Source organism: Saccopteryx leptura, chromosome 2 (assembly GCF_036850995.1).
Source record: "Saccopteryx leptura isolate mSacLep1 chromosome 2, mSacLep1_pri_phased_curated, whole genome shotgun sequence".
NCBI lineage: Eukaryota > Metazoa > Chordata > Mammalia > Chiroptera > Emballonuridae > Saccopteryx > Saccopteryx leptura.
In genome coordinates this window covers 131,991,167-132,013,686 of record NC_089504.1, presented here as the reverse complement: position 1 = coordinate 132,013,686, position 22,520 = coordinate 131,991,167, and the positions used below count along the sequence as shown (strand labels likewise).

The window sequence follows — 22,520 nt, the reverse complement described above, 5'->3', positions numbered from 1 at the left end:
ATGATAGATACATGCTTTGGGAGCTCACCAGGATCTGTTGTCCCATAAATGCACAAGATTCTTAATTCCTTAGTCACTTACAATGCCATCAATAATTAGCCAAGCCCAAAGGGAGCAACTAATAGCTGCTATTGGGCCTTCCATCTGGAACTCATGCCAGATACACCGGAAAATAATGTGTAGACGTAAGCACTTTACAAGGGATTCAGCAAGTGCCCTGATTGCCAGGGCCTGAGGATAATGAGTGCTTGTGTGATGCTGATTCTGCTGAGCAGCAAGTAAAAACAAAATACCACAACCACAAACAAGAAGTCTGACCAAAGTAAGGGGCCCGAGCATACTCTGGACACAGAAGGTTCATACGAAGATGCTCTTTCCTGTTTAGCTATCTCTCATCCAGCCATTTGAGAACATTCTCTAGTCCTCACTCTAAGGCTGGCATTGAGGGGAGGAAAGTGTGTGATCTCCCCACATAACAGAGGCCTCCAGCACGAGTTCAATCCAGTCCTAGAAGCACAGGACTCAATCTCAGGAGGCCTATGCTGGCAGTGCTGGCCTTGATAAATACCCCAGTCCAGAAGGCTCTTAAAGTCCGACCCTTCTATGGTTGTATCAGAGGTGAAATGTGCTCAAGGGCAGGCCAAGGGCTATGTCAATTCCTGGAGGTGCTAAGGGCTGAGGAGAGGTCATGACAAAGCTGAGAGAGAGGTCATCATCGCCAAGGATGACAAGGTGACTCATGTGTAGTATGCAGTTTAGTGTTTTTACAACTCTGAGGTACACAGAACCAGTCTCTACTCATCAACAATAACTTCTATTTCTTGAATATTTTCTTTTTTTTTTTTTTTTTCTTTTTTTTTTTTTTTTTTTGCATTTTTCTGAAGCTGGAAACAGGGAGAGACAGTCAGACAGACTCCCGCATGCGCCCGACCGGGATCCACCCGGCACGCCCACCATGGGGCGACGCTCTGCCCACCAGGGGGCGATGCTCTGCCCATCCTGGGCGTCGCCATGTTGCGACCAGAGCCACTCTAGCGCCTGGGGCAGAGGCCACAGAGCCATCCCCAGCGCCCGGGCCATCTTTGCTCCAATGGAGCCTTGGCTGCGGGAGGGGAAGAGAGAGACAGAGAGGAAGACGCGGCGGAGGGGTGGAGAAGCAAATGGACGCTTCTCCTATGTGCCCTGGCTGGGAATCGAACCCGGGTCCTCCGCACGCTAGGAATTTCTTGAATATTTTCATTGGACCTCTTAATACCAGATCCCTGACTTGAAGAGGTTAATGGTCTTAGAATATTTCTACTTAAAATTGAGCACCCACACTGCCAGACACTACCCTGAATGTTTTACATATGTTATCTAGTCCTCACAAAATCCCTAGAAGCTAAGTAGTATTATCCTGATTATAAAGAAACTGAGGCTCAAGGAAGTTAAGACACTGGCTCAGGGTCATAGCGCTAATAAATGGCAGAGCAAGGATTCAAATTCAAAGCCAATGAGCACCAAAGCGCTCACAAAAAGCCTGGCTGAGTACCCAGTCCCAGGCTGAAGAAACCCCTGCACTCCTTGCAGTTTCTCAGGCAGCTCTTATTCCTCCTCTAGCCAAGAACACACAGAGTGACTTCAGGAAATCTTGAGAGAATCCGGCTTGAGAAGCCCTGGAAAGACAAGTATCTATTTACAGTTAATCAGCACCCTGCCCAGCCCTGCAGACAGTTCTGACAAGTGGAGCAGGGAAGAGGCAACCAAAGACTCTGACCGGGGCCCACCTGGGACTAGGACCCAGCTGTGCCCCTACATAAACAATGACCTAAGTCCTGCCCAGACTGGCTGTGCCGCCATGGGGAGTCACTTCACGGGGAGCCCCTTCCTCAGAGAAACACTCAGGAGCCGGAATCCAGAGTCCACAGGTAGTTGCCCTTCACAACTGCATTATTCCTCTTGTATCTCATCCCCAAATTTTGACATCATCTTATCTAAAATATTGCCTATTACTCTCTATCCTCTTTCCTTCTTTTTCTTCATAGTACTCACTGCGACTTAACATTACATATCTGTATATTTGTTTATTGTTCTCTCCAACAACAATGTGAACTCCGTGGAGCAGCTCTCTTTGTCTCATCTGTTCACTATGATACGCCCAATGTCTAAAATACAGAGTAAACACTCAATAATTTTTTGTTGAATGAATAAATGAGTGATCATACAATCAAACATTCAAAAACTCTACTTCCATCCCAGTGGGCTACATAAGAAGGACTGAATAATGACAACTTCGCAGGAAGTCCCATCAAACCTGTCTTTGGACCCTAATGTCCCTTCCAAATATCTCCCTAAAGTCCTCCACAGCTCACCTCCAGGCCCACAAACTTTAACCCACCCCAGAGTGGGCACTAAAGGGAGAAAATGGAGCAGAGTCCAGGGAGGAGACACATTTCTTCTCCAGTTAAATACAGCCCAGGACATTGGCAAATTAAAAGCTCCCTATTTACTGAATCCACTCAGCTTTAGTTATAGGTCGCACTTTTTATTTTTGTAACCAGCCAACCCAACAAATTATAGGCTCAGGCCACCGGGAGGCACGCCAAACACTGGGGCCAACCTAGCAGAGGCACTGCCCTTTCTGGCCTGAGTAGGGGTATAGGGCTGAGGACAGAGCACCAGTCAAACCTGAAAGGGCAAAGGGCATGGTGGTTCTGCTGGGCCGAGTTGAGTGAGGAGCCCAACATGCTGCCCAGAGGGGAGCCTGATTCCACGGCTTTCCATATAGCAGCCACAGTGAACTCTGAAAACTATAAAGCAGATCAAGTCACTCCTCCAACAACTGAGATCCAAAGTTCTCACCAAGGCCAAGAAGGTCCTGTGTAGGAACAGTATACATATATAAATTTGAACTCAACTGAACACGAACAAAAAGGGTCACAAAAAACGGCTGCAGGAATTGACTGAGTCATTGACTCAGGGTGGGATGAGTCGTCCTGCTGCAGTCTCCCCTGAAGCCAGGGAGGGTGGTCTTCCCACTGGACTGCCGGCCTAGTGAATTATTTCAGAATGTGGTGCCTCTTCTTTGTTCCTAGAAGTTATACACCAAGGGCCCTCGTGTAATAGCCACCAGCCAAAATTTCCCTGTAAGTATAGGTCCGGTCTCAGAGCGCCCCTGAAGCTCTAGAGAACTCTTCCTCTCCATGTGCATGGCAGCTGGCCGACTTTGGAGCCCAGGCTGACGCTTTCCAGTCTGGTGATATGTTCCTCCACGGTTTGGTGAGATTCTTACATACCCATAATTCTCTCTGTCTTAGTGTTTTGTTTTAACTAGTTATCACTCTAGAGCCCAGGCTAATGTTTCTTCATTTGGTGATGTTGTATAGCTCATCGTTGCATTGATCCTTTCTCTTTATTCTAAGTTACTTAAGTGCAATCCCCTTTTGATTTTGCCTTAATATTTTTTATTGTTATTAATCATAATAAATTTCTCCCTCAAATCCATCCGTGAGTAATTGTAACTCTGTACCGCGCCTCCCACACAGCACAGGTCCCTATGACCTGGGCCCTGCTCATCTCTTTTCTTCCTTCTCGAAACATCTCTTCAGCAGCCTTGTCAACCAGTCTGGCATTCCTTCAGTTCCTAGAATGTGCCAAGTTCTTTTCTACCCCAAGGCTTGAATAGGTTGTTCCCTCTCCCTAGAAAACTCTTCACCCAGACCTTTGCATACAGCTATGACAATGGATCAGGGCAGGTGGGTCTGCAAGATCGGAATAGAGAGCCAAAAAATGTCTATTACAACAGAGAAGGCAAGTGACGAGGGCCAACTAAAGCAGTGGCAGTACATATGGAGAAGGTGAGAGAAGTAGCCTAGAGTGATGCCAGGTATCTGGCCTGGATGACAAGCTGGGAAAGGGTGCCATTCCCCTACTTCCTGCCCTAAAGGGCTCTTCAGACAAAACTCTCTGATTATCTGTTCTGACCCAAACTCACCTCTCTGTCTGTAATTGGACTCTGCTATCCCAGCAGGGAGGGCTCAAGGCTGCCCCTCATACAGCTGGCTCTTTCTTCCTTTTTGATCTCCTCTTATGTGCTCTGGCCTACAACAGCCTGCTCTCCCTGATCCACACCTGTCATCTTTAAGACCCCACTTGAAGTCCATGCCTTCCTTAGAGCACTGCCTGATTAGTGATCCTATGCCATGCTAATGCTTCCCTAACTCTCCAATCCTTTTGTGCCTATATCTGTGTGACACCCATCACCTTATGATCTCATTTGGTCTCCGAAATACTTGGGATTGGGCAAGGCGAAAAGTATCCCCATATTATGAATAAAGTACCTGAGGCACACAGACAGCCTCGTAGACAACCTGAGGACACACACTTGTTTTAATTTTCTAATTGCTTATAGTACAGTTCCAGATAAAAATTCTGTTTCTCCAACTTAGCGAGCACTGTCTTCCACCTCTTTTTTTGTATTTTTCCGAAGTGAGAAGCAGGGGGGCAGTCAGACAACACTCCTGCATGCACCCGACCGGGATCCACCCAGCATGCCCACTAGGGGGCGATGCTCTGCCCATCTGGGGCGTTGCTCCGTTGCAGCAGGAGTCATTCCAGCACCTGAGGTGGAGGCCATGGAGCCGTCCTCAGCGCGTGGGCCAACTTTTGCTCCAATGGAGCCTTGGCTATGGGAGGGGAAGAAAGAGACAGAAAGGAAGGAGAGGGGGAAGAGTGGAGAAGCATATGGTCACTTCTCCTGTGTGCCCTGACCGGGAATCAAACCCGGAACTTCCACATGCCAGGCTGACGCTCTACCACTGAGCCAACCAGCCAGGGCCTTGTCTTCCACTTCTTTGGCATTCGACAAAGCATTCAGGGAAGTACTATGTATACAGCAGTCACCTAGGACATATTTCCTTAATAAATCAAGAAAGGAAGGAAAATCAAAGTAGAAAGTTTCTCACAGACTTCCAAGACTGTCTCTGGCCTTTCTTTAGAGGTGCCTACCTTTCTTTGGCTATGCTCTCTTCTAACAATCTGTTCTTTACCTCCCAAGGAAATAGCATAATTTATAATTAAATATTTATTTGTTTAATGTCTTTCCTCATGAAAGCAGAGGTGATATTTGTTTATTCACCATAGTATACCCAGTGGTATCACCGGCACAGAGTAAGTAAAGAAGCAACAACAAAAACTTGTTGAATAATTAATGTGTTAGTGGGAGAGCTGAGATTCAAACCCAAGAATGACTGACTCCTAAGCCCAAATCTTTCCAGTACACCTCTTAGCAAAGGAAGACTTGTTCTAGAACTTCCCCTGTAGTCCACCATAGCAGCCATGAGGGCAAAGGGGGCTGAACCTGGAAAGAGAAGGGGATTGAGGTTAAAGATGTGGGCTTTGGAGACAGACTGCTTGGATTCAAATCTAGACTTCACCACCTAACTGTGTGATCCTTTTTTTTTTTTTTTTTTTGTATTTTTCTGAAGCTGGGAATGGGGAGAGACAGTCAGACAGACTCTCGCATGCGCCCGACCGGGATCCACCCAGCACGCCCACCAGGGGCGACGCTCTGCCCACCAGGGGGCAATGCTCTGCCTCGACCAGAGCCACTCTAGCGCCTGGGGCAGAGGCCAAGGAGCCATCCAGCGCCCGGGCCATCTTTGCTCCAATGGAGCCTTGGCTGCGGGAGGGGAAGAGAGAGACAGAGAGGAAGGAGGGGGGGGGGGTGGAGAAGCAAATGGGCGCTTCTCCTATGTGCCCTGGCCGGGAATCGAACCCGGGTCCCCCGTACGCCAGGCTGACGCTCTACCGCTGAGCCAACCGGCCAGGGCCTAACTGTGTGATCTTAAATGAACTACCTGCTCACAAAAAATTAGGGAATATGCTATCGCTTCATATTCATTTTGAAAAATCCCCTCATTTTTGTGAGCAGTATATTTAACCTCCCTGAATCTCAATTTCCTCACCTATAATATGGAGATAATAATAACTACTTCATAGAGTTGAGATGATTAAATGAGATAATGTATGTAAAGAGCTTTACATAGTGCCTGGCATGAGATTAACATTCACTAAATGTTAGCTATTAAAATGATTAACTATCTGTATTCTTGGGAGACAAGATTCTAGAGAATGTGGCTTCCATGGGGTCAGGGCTGCTGAAGTTAACTGACTTTGAGAAGCTTAGCTGCAGTGAAGCCCAGAACTCACCCATATTCTCTTCGATGACTTCACCTGCTGAGCTCTGTTAAGACTAGAGGTGCAGCTTTCACTGATCTGAAAATGAAAGAGGCTAAAAATACACAGCCCGGCTGGCTGCGTGTGGGGAACCAAGGTCATGCCTACATTTAACAACTTAACATACAGCCTCAGGGCAGAAAAGCATCTCTTAGGAGTCTTTCTACTGAGAACTAGGACCAAGCTCAACACAGGGGAGGAAAAGGGCTATGGCTGACTGCTAAACCCACTGGTGGCCTGTCTCCTTTTCTTCTCTTCTTTTGGCTCAGTGCAGAGAATAAGAGAGGGGGCTCTATTTTTTTGCAATAATAGTTGAGTCCTCTATCTCTATTTTGATTCCTCGTTTTCCATTAAAAGAGTATTTATTACATGAATACATATTATTTTAAAAAATCAATCAACTCAAAAGCTTATAGAATAAAAAATGTCACTGTTCAGCCCCCAACCCTACCCATCCCCCTCCTTAGGTCACCATGATTAACAGCTTGGTGTTGATTCCTCCAGGCCTTTTTTCTATACATTAACAAACAAACATATGTGGCTTGATAAAGCATTATATATAGTGTTGCAACTGCCTTTTTAGATTATTATATTTAGACACACGTATCTTGGAGATTCCCATCAGCCACAGCCGTTTACTGGGTGCTTACCTGGTGCCAGGTATGGCAGTATGGTGATAAGTATATATAAAGTCCCCACCCTGATAGAGTCAACAGTCTGGAGAGACAGATAATAAACAAGTAATCAAATAATTTCAAAATGGAAAATAATACAAAAGAAATGAATAGGACACTAAGATAGAATAATAAGGCAGGGAGTCCTGAGAGATGGCATTTTTAAAACTGAGACCTTATAAGCTGAATCGAGCCAATTGAAGATTCAGCAAAATGGCATTCCAGGAGAGGAAACAGCTTGTGCAAAGGCCCTGAGACACGAGATTGTCCTGAACTGAAAGCAGGCTAATGTGGAGCTTGGTAAACAGGAAGGCAAGTATAAAGTTGAAGAGGTCAGCAAGAGCCAAATAATGCAGCCCCTAAGAGCCCAGGCTGGTACCCTGCTTTTTTTTCTTAGTACAAAAGGAAGCCATTAAAGGTTTTTAGGCAGAAGAATAATGCTAGCTGATTTATATTTTAAATTTAACTGCTTTGAGGAGCACAGATGGAAGGATGAAGAAAGAGGCACAAGAGGAAACTGGAGGACAGTTGGTTGGATAAAATACAAGTAAGAGCTGATATTGGCTTAGCCTGAGGCAGGTGGCAGTAGAGATAGAGAGAATGGGTGGATCTGAGATATATTTCTGAAGGTAGAATTGGCAGGGCTTGCTGATAGATTGGGTAGGGGGAAGGGAGAAGGAAATATTAATAATAATTCCCAGTATTTGCCTTGAGTAACTAGGTGAATGGAAGAGAAAAAGATTTAGGTAGGAAATGCACAATCAACTTTTTTTTCCAGTTTTTTACTGTTAAACAATGCAGTCTGAGGATCCTTTGGATGCATATTTGTAAAAAGTTCTATAGGTCAGTTTCCTGGCGTGGGATGACTCAGTTAAAGAGTATGCACATTTGACATTGAAAGACCCTATAAAATGCCTTCTGAAATGTCTGTACCAAATTACCCTACCATTAATAGTGTATTAATGTATCATTAATGAAAACCATGGATACTGTCAATCTTTAAATTTTTACTGAGGTAATTAGTATAGAAAGTATATCATATAATTGTTCATTTCCTTGATTTCTAGGGAGGCAAAGAATGTTTTCTTTAACTTTTAATTACATGACTAATATATAAGTCCATTCTCTTTGTAAAAAATATCAACAGTTAAAAGCTAAATTTCCTTCAACTCTCTTGTGTCTTTCATTATGGTTCCCTTCCTGCATCCCAGAGGTAACTATTATTACGTTTTATTTGTATCCTTCCAGAAATTTTTCGATGCATTTTAAAATGTCTGTGTATGTATATGTGTGTGTATGTGTGTGTGTGTGCATGTATATATAAAATCAAGGATTAAGCATCTTTTAGAAGTTGTACTTCTAGCAGTTCTTTTAGCATGAACAAAATATCTAACCAAAAATTTTTGCTTAAAGCCTAAGTAAGTGACATTTAAGCAGAGACCTTTTCCAAATTAGCTAATCCCTCCGAGCTCTGGTTTCATCACCTATAAAATAAAAATGAAATAACTGCCTCATAGAGTTGCTGTCAAGTTAAATGTAAAAGCATGCAGCACATACTCAACAAATGTTAATTCTCTTTCCTTAACATATACAAATTAAATACAGGCATTTGGTGGAGACAAGAAACTAAGCCATTCCTAAAAGAATGGGATGGGTGACTCCACCCAGAAAAGAATGTTCTTAATGTTGTCCTGAAAAAAACTTTTATTCATAATGACCTGAAAAGATTCAAAGTTTTCTTCAAAAATGTTAATATAAAATATTCTGAGTAGTCAAAAAAGTGTAGGGTCCTGGCCAAGTGGCTCCATCGGTTGGAACATTGTCCCAATGTGCCAAGGTTGTGGGTTTTGTCTCCAGTAGGGGCACATGCAAGAATCAATCAATAGCCTGACCTGGCGGTGGCACAGTAGATAGAGCATCGGACTGGGATGCCGAGGACCCAGGTTCGAGACCCCGAGGTCGCCAGCTTGAGCCCGGGCTCATCTGGTTTGAGCAAAACTTCACCAGCTTGGACCCAAGGTCTCTGGCTGGGGTCCGCAAGGGGTTACTCGGGCTGCTGAAGGCCTGTGGTCAAGGCACATATGAGAAAGCAATCAATGAACAACTAAGGTGTCGCAATGAGCAACAAAAAACTAATAATTGATGCTTCTCATCTCTCTCCGTTCCTGTCTCTGTCCCTGTCTATATCCCTCTCTCTGACTCTCTCTGTCTCTGTAAGAAAAAAAAAAAAGTTGTAAATAAAAATAAACTTTTTTAAAAAAAGAATCAATCAATAAAATGCATGGATGGGTAGAACAACAAATTAATGTTTCTCGCTCTCTAAAGTCAATAAATTTTTTTTTTTGTATTTTTCTGAAGCTGGAAACGGGGAGAGACAGTCAGACAGACTCCCGCATGCGCCCGACTGGGATCCACCCGGCACGCCCACCATGGGCGATGCTCTGCCGCGACCAGAGCCACTCTAGCGCCTGGGAGCCATCTTTGGCAGAGGCCAAGGAGCCATCCCCAGCGCCCGGGCCATCTTTGCTCCAATGGAGCCTTGGCTGCAGGAGGGGAAGAGAGAGACAGAGAGGAAGGGGGGGGGGTGGAGAAGCAAATGGGCACTTCTCCTATGTGCCCCGACCGGGAATTGAACCCAGGTCCCCCGCACGCCAGGCCGACGCTCTACCGCTGAGCCAACCGGCTGGGGCCTAAAGTCAATAAATTTAAAAAAAAATTAAAAAAAATTTTTTTTAAGTTTATTTATTTTTTTATTTATTCATTTTTAGAGAGGAGAGAGGGGGAGAGAGACAGAGAGGGAGAGAGAGAGGGGAGAGAGAGACAGAGAGGGAGAGAGAGGAGAGAGAGACAGAGAGAGAGAAGGGGGAGGAGCTGGAAGCATCAACTCCCATATGTGCCTTGACCAGGCAAGCCCAGGGTTTCGAACTGGCGACCTCAGCATTTCCAGGTTGACGCTTTATCCACTGCGCCACCACAGGTCAGGCTAAAAATTTTTTTAAGTGTAGGGTTTTCTGTTGTTGTTTTGTTTTGCTTTTGTAAGGCAGAAAGCAACAAGATTTAACCCTTTGAGCAGTATAAACGTTCATGTACGTCCTCGTGCCTCCTGCCCATTGTACAAAAATTTTTATTTAAAAAATGTGCAAGGCAACATTAAAATAAAAGGCAAATGTATGTTCTTCTTGTTTCCATAAGTTGGTTATCAAACAAACATGATTTTAAGTTAATAAAACTGGAACTGGAACTAATTTCATTTTTTGAAAAAAAAACCTCACTCCCGGTGTCAGGGAACATGAAAAAAACTCACGACTCAAAGAGTCAGGCATAGCAGTAACATCTACAGATTGGATGCTCGCAGTCCCCTCCAGGCACTCCCTGGGAAGTCAAGTGTCTGGATAGTCCTGGAGACCTTAGGTCTGCAGGGGAGAACTGCAGCTTTAGGTAAGCAGTACCTCTCACCACAGGATATGACCTAACCTTTGGGCCACACTGCAAGAATGCCACTGGATTCCCTGGCTTGTCAAAGCACATACTGTCACGCCTATCTAGATGTTCCTGGAGGTAGAGGTTCTAGGTCAAAGGGGCAAACCCCACCACAGTGTCCATAATCAGTTTAAACCAAAATGTCCAGGGGCCACACTATCTCCCTGAATGAGTCAGCCAAGTTTCAACAAGCTCTTTTTAGATCTGCCAACAGGGGCATCATTTTATCTGCTCTGATAACCAGGGCTCCTCCTTATAAAATATCAAGAGCACTGTTTGTATCAAGGACCTCCTGCTTTTCCTCACCCAGCACTACCCTCCTATTCCTCCTATCCCTCTAGGACAGAGGTCAGCAAACTGCGGCTCGCAAGCCACATGCGGCTCAATCAAACTGAGGATGTTTTTAGCAAAGGCCAGTTTAGGAGTACCCTAATCAAGTTAATAACAATGTACCTACCTATATAATTTAAGTTTAAAAAATTTGGCTCTCAAAAGAAATTTCAATCGTTGTACTGTTGATATTTGGCTCTGTTGACTAATGAGTTTGCCGACCACTGCTCTAGGATAAAAGCCAGGGATTCCCTCTCAGATTCAAGAACGAGCTTTAAACTCTCCCCTGAAATACTATGTGTGTTTGCACATATACATAGAGAAAAGGAGAATTAGGGGTTGCAGATTTAATCAGATTTTTAAAAAGGTCTGTTACCCAGAAGATTCAGTAGCACTGTTGAAAGATCTCTCAAATATATTCCCAAACTAAAAGGAGTTTTTACCCTGATTTGACAAACTAACGAGGGGGTAGGCAAAGGGCAGCAGTGAAGTATATATACTCTAGCTGCTTCTTGGTAAGTTTTAGGGTAAAACCCACACACAGAGGAAATCAAGGAATCAGGCACTAACCCTACAGAGAGAGGTAATAAAAACAAGTCTGCTTCTAGTAATAGGAAATAGGAAAACTAAGAAAGCACCAATAACTATGGCTCTGCCTTCACTTTTACCGCTTTTTAAGCTTCATCCCCAACTGGGACACAGGACAATGGAGGTACAAATTTAGTAGAAGAGGATTCTCAGCAAGGATGCTATCAGCATTGTGGACAGGATCATTCTTTATTGGTAAAGATGACCCCAACACCTTAGGGTGGTTAATATCCCAGTGTTCAGACTCTAAGGGCCAGGAGCCCCCCCACACCATCTCCACTCTCCCAACCCCATCAGTGTGATAAACAAAACAACCAAGCATCCTCACTTGTTTCCCAGAATTCCCTGCTGGGGCAATACCTCCCCCAGTTGAAAACCACTTTAAGGGAACAGAGGTGGTAGAGTGAGTACTGTATATGCCACAAACATTTATTTGTAGAACTTTTATATGTTACAAAGTGTTTTCTACTTTAAGCATCCTGCAAACCCTGTAAAATATCATCACCCTTTTCATAAAGGATGAAATAGGCTCAGAAAAGTTCTACGTTTTGCCCAAAGTCATTCAGCTGGGGAGGAAAAAGGGCTATACAGCTGGATCAGAACCCAAGTCTTCTGACTCTAAACTGATGCTCTTTCTTTCACCGGATCCTGAGCCAGCAAGATCTCAAACCAACTACTTCCAACCAGAACAAATTTTTTTCAAGTTTCATGGGAAACACTGGGAAGATCTAGAGATTGGTTTCCCAGCTCCCTGCATGCAAGCTGGTAAAAAATGAGCAGAAACTAACTGAACTTTAAGCTATATGTAGTTCTTTTTTTTTGTATTTTTCTGAAGTTGGAAACGGGGGGGGGGGGGGGGGGGGGTTGGGCAGTCAGACAGACTCCTGCATGCGCCCGACTGGGACCCACCGGGCATGCCCACCAGGGGGCAATGCTCTGCCCATCTGGGGCATCGCTCTGTTGCAACCAGAGCCATTCTAGCGCCTGAGGCAGAGGCCAAGGAGCCATCCCCAGCGCCCGGGCCATCTTTGCTCCAATGGAGCCTTGGCAGCGGGAGGGGAAGAGAGAGACAGAGAGGAAGGAGAGGGGGAGGGGTGGAGAAGCAGATGGGTGCTTCTCCTGTGTGCCCTGGCCGGGAATCGAACCCGGGACTCCTGCACGCCAGGCCGACGCTCTACCACTGAGCCAACCAACCAGAGCTGCTATATGTAGTTCTTAAAACAGGATAACTATCCCTTAAAGTACCTAAACACTAGGCTCATCCCCAGCTTACTTCGAGATAGGCTAAGCTGAGCAACAGGAAGAAGGCTAGGAAGGCTATGACATTCTCTAGTCTAGATCCAAGTAGAAATGAGCACGCAGGGGAAGAAGAGAATACATACCTTCCTTGTTAATATTTTTAGGAACCCAGAGGCAAGACCACCAGCGCAACTCCAGCCCTGGTGATAATGCTGAGTGAAGGTGGGAAAGTGGTAAAAGAGATAGGGAAGGAATAAGGGGAAAAGGTGAGGACAAGAACTGAACCATCAAGGGTATACAATAGCCTAAACTGTCCTTTTACTGACAACATTTGTCATGTAAATAATTCTCTTAGCTCTGGCCAGATAGCTCAGTTGGTTTGAGCACTGTCCTAAAATGCAGAGGTAGCCAGTTCAATTCCAGGTCAGGGCACAGTCAGGAACACATGTTCCTGTCTCTCCCCCTCCCCCTTCCTCTCTCTAAAATCAGTAAAATAAACATTTAAAAAATAAGAATTCTCTTAGTCCCTTGCTTAGAACACCTTTCAAGGAACTCAAAGTATTTATAAACCGAAAAGAGTATGCAAAATATTAACAGTAAAGCTGGGAGTAGGGGAAAACAGCTCCCCAAAAACCCTACCCAAGTCCTACCCAATATACAAACTCCTAACTTTGTTGTGAGGTGATGGCAGACAGATTAAGAAAATATGGAAAGAGGAGGCTTTTTTTTCCTGATGAGAGAGAGAGAGAGAGAGAGAGAGAGAGACCGAGACCAACTTGTGGTTCCACTTATTTATGTATTGATTGTTCTTGTATGTGCCCTGACAGGGGATTGAACCAGCAACCTTGGTGTACTGGGATGACAATCTACTCAACTGAGCTACCCAGTAAGGGCTGGAAAGAGGATTCTGAAAGATGAAAAGTAGAAAGGCAAGTTGGAGGCAGACAACCAGAGTATCTCAACATCTTTCTTGGGGGCTTATTCTTCCATATGGAAGGAAAACAAGATACAAAGATGTGGTGGCTCTGCTGAGGGAGGCAAGAGACTGGAAATGGGAACTCAGGAATTCTAGCCACCCAGTTCACCTCTTTTTTGTAATCCACTTTTCTTGTTCATGGATGATGATTTTAAAACCCTCAAGTTCCAATCTGGTACTTTTCCAAAAGGGGCCCTAAAGTACCCAGAGAGAAGCAAGGGGGAGGGAGAGCTGTATAGAGACAGCACCCTCTCTTATCTTCAAAGAAAAAGGTCCTTCCTCTTCTCTAAAGTGCACTTCCGAACTGGAACGAACCCCCGGCCTTTCCCTGGCACTGCTTCAGTTCAGCTCAGACTTGGGAGAAATGCTTCCCTAGAATGGAGGTGACCAGCCAGGCCAACCAGATATCATATAAATTTCAGGCAGCGAGCACTGCTGTCCCTTGGGCCACTACAGTCAGTTCTGGGACGGATACTTCAGTCTTGACCACAAAACAGGGCCCTGGCTCCAGCTAGCCTTCCCAGGCAACCTCAGGGGCAGGGGAGGATCTGTGGTCTCATTTCCTCTCTACCTTGGCTTCTTTTTTCACTTCAGTGAAGATTAGCTATTTCCACCAAGACCAGTTCCTGTTCTCAGCAGCTGCAGCAGTTGTTTCCCCACAGACAGAGCTATGAAGCACTGGTGTGGCTGCCACCTGGACTGTCCCAGCTACAGAAACAGACCAAACGAGTCCTGAGTTAAAAGGGCTTTGCATCCCAGGTAACAGCAGGAAGAAGAAATTTTAAGGGGCAGGAAGCTATTTCAAGAACACAGTGGATACACTGGTGGCCACTTTATTATTATTTTAAACTTACATAAAGTTATATGTGAGAAATATTTTATAATGAAAAGTATATACATTTATTACACAGACATACGTGTGTGTGTGTGTGTATGTGTGTGTGTGTGTGTATAATAAATTCCTAACAGAGAGCAAAGGAAACAAACAAAAGATAGCCAAAACACCCATAATGAAACATTGACAGAAATACAAAGTAAAACAAGATAGCATTTCTCACCTGATCTGTGGTGGCACAGTGGATAGAGTGTGAACCTGGAATGCTGAGGTCGCTGGTTTAAAATCCTGGGCTTGCCTGGTCAAGGCATATATGGGAGTACGAGTTAATGCCGCCTGCTCCTCCCTAACTCCCTCCCCTTTCTCTCTTCTCTCTCTAAAATCAATAAATAAAACCTTTAAATAAAGTAAGATACATTCCTCATTATAAAATTGGCAAAGGTTTTTTGTGTTTGTTTTTTAATTTTAGAGAAAGAGAGGAAGGGAGGGAAGGAGAGAGGAACATGGATTTGTTGTTCCACTTATTTTTGATTCTTGTATGTGCCCTGACCAAGGATTGAACCCACAACCATGGTGAATCAGGATGATACTCTAGCCAGAGCTACCCAGCTAGGGCTTAGCAAAGATTTTTTTATAAGTTAAATCATGCAGTAATTGTTAGCTTATAAAGAAAGGAAAATACACTATAAGTGGTAAAGCCAACAGTTACAACCTTTTTCTTTTTTTAGGTAAGAGGAGGGCAGATAGTAAGGCAGATTCCCACATATACCCTGACCAGGATCGACCTGACAACCCCATCAGGGTCTCAGGCTCCAGAAGCAAGCTATTTTTAGCACCTGAGGCTGAAGCTCCAGTAGAGCTATCCTCACAGCCCAGGGCCATTGCTTGAACCAAACAAGCTACTGGCTACAGGACAGTGAGAAGGAGGAGAAGGGGTGAAGGGGGAGGGGGAGAAGCAGATGGTTGTTTCTCCTATGTGCCCTAACCAGGAATCGAACCTGAGACCTCCATAATGCCTGGCTTAGGCTCTGGCCACTGAACCACTGGCCAGGGCCAACATTTTTAGAAATCAATATTTCTCAAAGGCCTTTATAAAACATATACCCTTTGACCAAATAATTTGACTTCTAATAATTTATCTTAAGGAAATAATCAGAGATGCACACAAATATTTATGCACAGGATATCCAACACAGTGTTATTAATAGTAGCAAAAAAAAGAGAGATCTATAAGACAGTAATAAAATAGGATAATATAGAGTACTGTGCAGCGATTAAATTATGATACTGAAGAATATTTAAACAAATGAGAAAATGCTTAAAATAGTAAAATAAAAAATTCAGCTTATAAAATAATATGTACATTATGATCTTAATTGTTAGCATATATATAAGTACATCAAAATGTTAATAGTAGATAGTGAGATTACAGGTGATTTTAATTCTCTTCTTTATACTCTTCTATATATTTTGTACATTTTTATATTTAAACTTCCTAATTTGCTCTTACATATATCATTTTCAAAATCAGGAGAAAAGAAGCTATTCTCAATTCTCCACTTTGGGAACACTCACATGCATTACTCCCTTTTTAGAAAACCATTTGGAAATGTATATTTAGGACTTAAAAACATATCCTACAACTTGGAATGTTCAATTTGGGTTGCCATCTTAAGGAAAACTCTAAATACTGAAAAGGCTTTATACATCAAGATGTTCATCACAGCATTGTTTATGATAGCAAACAGAAGCAAATAACCTAAACATCCAACAACAGGGGGATAATTACATAAACAATGTTCCATTCATTTGATGGACCATTGTACAAGTATTTAAAAATGTTTACAATGAGCCTGACCTGTGATGATACAGTGGATGGAGCATCAACTTGGAATGCTGAGGTCACGGGTTCAAAACCCTGAGCCTGCCCAGTCAAGGCACATGAGCCCTGGCCGGTTGGCTCAGCGGTAGAGTGTCAGCCTGGCGTACGGGAACCCGGGTTCGATTCCCGGCCAGGGCACATAGGAGAAGCGCCCATTTGCTTCTCCACCCCGCCCCCCTCCTTCCTCTCTGTCTCTCTCTTCCCCTCCCGCAGCCAGGGCTCCATTGAAGCAAAGATGGCCCGGGCACTGGGGATGGCTCCTTGGCCTCTGCCCCAGGCGCTAGAGTGGCTCTGGTCGCAGCAGAGCGACGCTCCGGAGGGGCAGAGCATCGCCCCCTGGTGGGCAAAGCGTCGCCCCCTGGTGGGAGTGCCGGGTGGATCCCGGTGGGGCGCATGCGGGAGTCTGTCTGTCTCTCCCCGTTTCCAGCTTCAGAAAAATACCAAAAAAAAAAAAAAAAAAGGCACATATGAGAAGCAACTACTACAAGTTAGTGCTTCCAGCTCCTTTCCCCACCTTTCTCTCTATCCTTTCTCTAAAATCAATAAATACAATCACTAAAAATAAGTAAATAAAAATAAAATAAATGTTTACAATGATTAGTCTGGGAAAACTAATAACAACAAAAACACACCAAAGTGGAGATATATATATATTCAGAGAAAAAAAATAATTTATTTATAGAGAAATAAATTGCCGCTCCACTCATTCATGCCATCACTGGTTGACTCTTGTACATATGTATATATGCCCCAAACAGGGATCAAACTTGCAAACTCAGTGTGTCAGGGTGACACTCTAACCCAGTGGTAGTCAACCTGATCCCTACCACCCACTAGTGGGCGTTCCAGCTTCATGGTGGGCGGTAGCAGAGCAACCAAACTATAAATAAAAAGATAGATTTAACTATAGTAAGTTGTTTTATAAAGACTTATTCTGCCAAACTTAGCGAAAATTGACATAAAGTACTTGGTAAGTAATTATTATTATATGCTTTAACTTGCTGTAACTCTGCTTTATAAATTTTATAAAGTAAAGTTACTTCCCTACTTTATAAATCACCATTACTGTGGAACCGGTGGGCGGTTAGAAAATTTTACTACTAACAGAGATACAAAAGTGGGCGGTAGGTATAAAAAGGTTGACTACCCCTGTTCTAACCAATCAACCTACCTGGTCAGGGCCAGAGACAAAAACATTACAGGTTTTAAAATATTGGCTCCATTTAGTAAAGGAACTAAAGAAAATACAGATGTTTTTCTTCAATGTAAATTTTCAATCTTCTTTCTAATTGCTCATACTTTTAGAAAATGAATATTACTTAAGTGAAAAAGGAAAATAAACCCCAAATCTTCTGAGCAATGGAAACATTCCCAAATGACAAGGAGTCCACCATTCCACCAGACCATCCCCACACATATATACACACACCTCCCTCAGAATAAGGCAGGATCATACGGGAAGGTCAAGAGAATGAAGCTCCTCTCTGTGGCCTAGGCTCTTCTCACTGGGGTCTCTGTACAAGAGGGGCTCCTCTGACCAGTTGCTGTCAAGGGTACTTTCCCTCCCCCAAGTCCTATTCCAGCCTGAACTAATTCACCAAAATCCTGGGGGGGAAAAATTCCACCATGGTGATTTGGAACTTGATATTTAGTCCAACTTTTCCCCAACCCCTTTCTGTGTGAAAGAAGGCCTGTCAAAGCCTCTTAGGCAACTAGCGCACACACCAGCTTTGGCTCCCACATCAATGATTCGCTTATAGCAAAACTCCAAGTCATCAGTTATCACCAGAGAAATGTGAGAGGAGGAACTCTGGCAGAGACGCAGGGGCAGCCTGTCATACAACCCACCCTTATGCCCTGAGAACCTCTTCCTGATATCCAGGGCTTTCTCTGGTGTCAGAACCTACAGACTCCATCACAAGTCTATAATAAGTCAGCAGGAAATAAAATAAAATCAAGATGCAAACATAGCAAAGGCAGAGTTATCTTTTTAATGCCCTTACAGCCCTCTGCCTCCCCTCTCTATCTAGAAAGGCCAGTACTGGCCAGAATGCTAGCCTCTGAGTAACTGAGACTGGACTGTAATCTAGTGGGGACCAAAACATAGACTGGGGCTTTATCAGACCAGAGATCAGCTCTCATCCTAGTATTAATAAAGAAGAGCCCAATAAATGCCCATCCCTAAACTTTTCAATACTCAACAGAAAGGGAGCTGCTGCTGAGATGGGGGGGGGGGGGTAAGGAAGAATCTCAAGGAAACAGTCTAACAGCCTTGCAACCTTTTTTATATTGAGACACACCTAGAAAATAATATTATCTGTACAGTACATGGAGTATGGTAGAAGCCAGAGGGGACCAATCAAGGACCTCAGTTATCCCCAGGGATGAGGGGATCAGTATCCCAGGACATCAGTAGGGAAGCCCTGGATTTGGGTCCAAGGCTGGGTTAGGACTCTGAGGATCAAAGTCCTGAACAAATCACCTCATGGCCTCAGACCTTGAGTTCTCCAACCTCGGCTGACAGTCTGTGGGTCAGATCATGTGTCTGCATCAGAAAGCTGGGAGCCTGTGGTCTTGACTCAGCAATGATACAACTTGCCCAACCAGGGTGCTTTTTAGGGGGGTTTCCATATATACATTGGGACTGGGGAAGCCCTCCATCTGACAGCACCAGACATATCCTGAGACTGGCTTCATCAGATTTCTAAACTTAAAATCCCATTTTGGGAAATACAAGTGGTCTCAGATCTGAGTCACTGCTAAAAACCACATATTTAAAAGCTACTATTTACTGAGCATATAGTAAATGCAGACTCTGCTAAGTACTTGACTTGCAGTTTCATTAAATCCACACAATTCCAAGTAGCAAATACTGTTCTTACTCCCATTTATAAGAGGAAACTGGGACTCAAAGAGATTAACCTGCTTGAGGTGAAACAGTTTTCTGACTAGAAACTGTGGAGAGCCACATTTCAGCCCACTTTGACTTGCAAGTCCACATGCTTAACCAGGATACCAGTATGTCACCTCAACAACTCTCACCCCCAAATACTATTTGGCTTTTTGTGAAAGCAAATCAATCATAGTGAAAATGACAATCTTGGAAAGAAAAGGGTAAAAAAGGAGCAGCTTGTCTGACTCTCACATAATCAAGAAAAGCAGCTAATCTATACTGAATACCTACTGGGTGCCAAACTCCTTACACAGGGCTCACCTATTTCTCACAATCTCATCAAGATGGGTATTATTAGCTCTAATTTACAGATAAGGAAATCTATAAAATTTATAGACAAAGCTCAGACTGGTTAAAACAATTGTTAAGACAGAGCCCTGACTTCTACTACACTGTTTCTCCTGACTGTTCAAGAAATAAAACGGAGCCTATTCCAGGGTCAATCACCCAACAGCCAGTATTGTTCCCAAAGGATAGTACATACGGCATATTTCAGGAGCAAAGGAAGATATTTTTAGAAGTCCCCAGAGAACTCAAGTCCACAAGAGAGCATGATTTCCCTGTATTGGAAAAGAGAGGTAAAATCCCCTTCTCTCTTAAGATAGCTAACTAGCCCTGGCCTGCCCTGTTCCAACCTCCCATCAGCAGCAGCTCAGGCACACAGAAGTAAGACCAAAACAAAAGCCACAAGGAAACAAATCAAAACTTTACACAAAAATGAAGGCTTGCAAAGTGGGTGGTCCAGTCCCCTGCTTAACCTGGGCTTTCTGGGTGCTCCCGCTAGAAATCAGGACATTATGTGCAGTTTAGGGATATTAAGCCATCAACTTGCCAACTAAACAAATTTATCAACCAAGCTCCAATGAGGACATGATTGACTCTGGTTCTGAGCTCTCACAACAAATGGCCTGGCAGCCCCAACCTAAGGCAGCCCCAACCCAGTCCACCTCCTCTTCCTTTCTCTCCTATTTCTGAGGCTACCTCATGCCAGCTCACTGGGGGTTTTCGCACACCCCACTGGAGTGCAGATTCCCTCCCACTCTTTCTCTCAACAGTTGAGCTCTTGTTCTCAAGGGCACCAAGCCCTAGGTTCTCTTCCTCAGCCTCTGAGATGGCCACAGCGTATTAGTAATCACTGACTCACCACATCCCCCTGAGGAGGCATGGGGAAATGCAGAGGGCCACAGGATGTGTGGCCCAGATAGATCCCTCTGGCCCTCTGCAAAGTCGGTGCAGAGAGGTGTCAGTAATACTGCTTCCCTTTGGAATCCCATGGACGCTCTCTGATCTGGCTGTGGTGCCAGTGGGCCTACGTCAGGCTCTCCACCACCAGAGAGACCAGGATCTCCAGACAGCTCCACTGATGCCAACAGATCTAATCTCTCTATTCCAAGGCAGATGAAATCCAATAAGGCTGCTAAGTCCACAACTTATCCCTCCTCATAGGCAAAGGCAGAGTCAGCCCTTCAGGCCACACCAACAATAACAGCAGCGTTAATGCTGCCTCTTAATGAGTTCTTTAAGGAACTAGGAACTATTTCCCAAAGTCTTTGACCTCTGAGAGTAAATATTCCATCACCTAGTTCCCTTTCTTTCTCCAAAACTTCACTTTAGCTCCAATATATTTCTGGTTTCTCTCTATCCACAGAGCCCCCGGCATCAATGTCCAATTTTCATACCAAAAGAGAATCGCAAAATCAGTTCTAAAAACTCATCTCATCTATACAAACCAAATGAACCTACAGAAAGCCTAAAAAGAAACACAGGCAAAGAACACAAATCAGCCACTAGGGCTTAACTTAAAAGGTGTGTGAGGGTGGAGGCGGGATGGTTTGTGTATTGTTTCAATTGGAAAAATACACTAGCGAAATGGCTTATCCACATGTTCAGACCTTTTAGGTAAATCTACTATAACTTTGCAGGATGCCTGAAGGCCGTTCTGAAAATAAGTAGAATGGCATCACTCTTTATCCCAGCTCCTTCAAGAGCTGCCAGCCCCCCTCCCCATTTCCCCTAACCTCCCCCAAACATCTGGTCCAGGCTGGGAGTGGGATCCGCTCCCTGGAAAGCCTCCATTTAACACGAGAGGCGGTCTCCCCAGTCAGAGAGCCCTGACTTAGGCTAAGGAGTGGGCCTGCCCCACGCTGCTCAATTCCCCCGCACCGGCCAGAGGCTTAGAAATGAGAATTCTAGAGACCTAAGGAGACTTTCAGGAAAGTGGGTGAGAATTGAAAAGGGCAGCAGAGGGTGGGGGGAAGGAAGAAGTCTGGATCCTGGGGAGGTCCCGGGCCGGGGACCCCTCCTCCTAAGTGTCCAGGGGCTGCGTCGTCGTTCGGGGATCTCCCGCGGGCGGCCGCTCAAAGGTTCCCAGAAAGGCGCTGGAGGACGGGGTCTGTCGGAAGCCGTGACTGAAGGGGTGGGCCAGAGAGGGAACCGCGGCCAAATCCCACCCCGGGCGCTGGGACCAGGGGGGCGGTGGAAGGGGGAAGGGACTGGGCTCCGCTCTCACCAGCACCAGGGCGAACCTCTCTTCCAGCTCACAGGGCTCAGGCATCGGCATCTTGCCGGGCGGCGGCAGCAGCGAGACAGAGGGCGGTTCACCCGGACCCCCGTCGGCGCTCTCCAGGTTGCCCATTGCGGCGGGGCCCCCTCGGGGGCCTCAGGCCCCCCACCTCCACTCCTGGGGGCCTTGGGCTCGGCCGCTCGGTCCTGGCTCCTCTCTCAGCGCCGGTTCTCCAGTCCTCTCCTCGGCCCGGGGCGCCGGGGGCTCCACACGGTTCCGCAGGCGACGGCCCGCAACGATGGCGGAGGCGGCGCAGCAGACAGCCACACAGAAGCGACCGGCACCGCGGCCACAGCTCTCGCTCACACCCGCGCCTTGCCTCTCCAGGCGCACCGCCCCGGCGCTGCCCCTCCCCGCCCCCCGCGCTCTTTCCCTTCCTCCCCCGCACCCCCCCTTTTCATTTCCTCCCACCCACTCCCGGCCGGGACTCCGGCTTCCCCTGCGAGCGCCGACTGGAGCCCGCTTGCCGCGCGCCCCATTCATGCAGGCCCCTCCTCCCGCCCCGCTCCCGCCTGCGCGCGATTGACGGCTGCACCTGCCAATCACGGAGGCCTCGCGCCTAGCGCGCCCTGGCGGCCCTGGTGCTCATCTATCACTGCAATAGCGGAGGGTGTGAGGTGTTGGTTTGCACAGCTGGGAGATGGACCCGACCCTTTTCCCACAGGGTGCTCACAATGTATACAAATAAGTAAAATATAGGGCAAAATGTGGTAAGATAACCACAAGAGAAGTAGAAATAACTAGGATGCTCAGAAGAGGGAGAGCGACTCCATCTGTTAGGAGT

General features: G+C 45.5%; 1 protein-coding gene across 6 annotated transcripts in view; it reads right to left on the bottom strand.

Annotated features, from left to right (window-relative positions):
- FMNL3 (formin like 3) overlaps positions 1–22,068 on the bottom strand; it is a 61,367-nt gene extending 39,299 nt beyond the window's left edge. For 5 of the 6 annotated variants that reach the window (XM_066368743.1, XM_066368744.1, XM_066368745.1 and 2 more), the window contains exon 1: positions 21,683–22,068. In XM_066368743.1, the coding sequence (XP_066224840.1) occupies positions 21,683–21,808 (126 nt within the window). In that variant the 5' untranslated portion in view covers positions 21,809–22,068. The remainder of the gene's footprint in view (positions 1–21,682) is intronic. The other variant, XM_066368746.1, reaches the window with a different exon arrangement.
- Between the last annotated feature and the right edge of the window lie 452 nt (positions 22,069–22,520).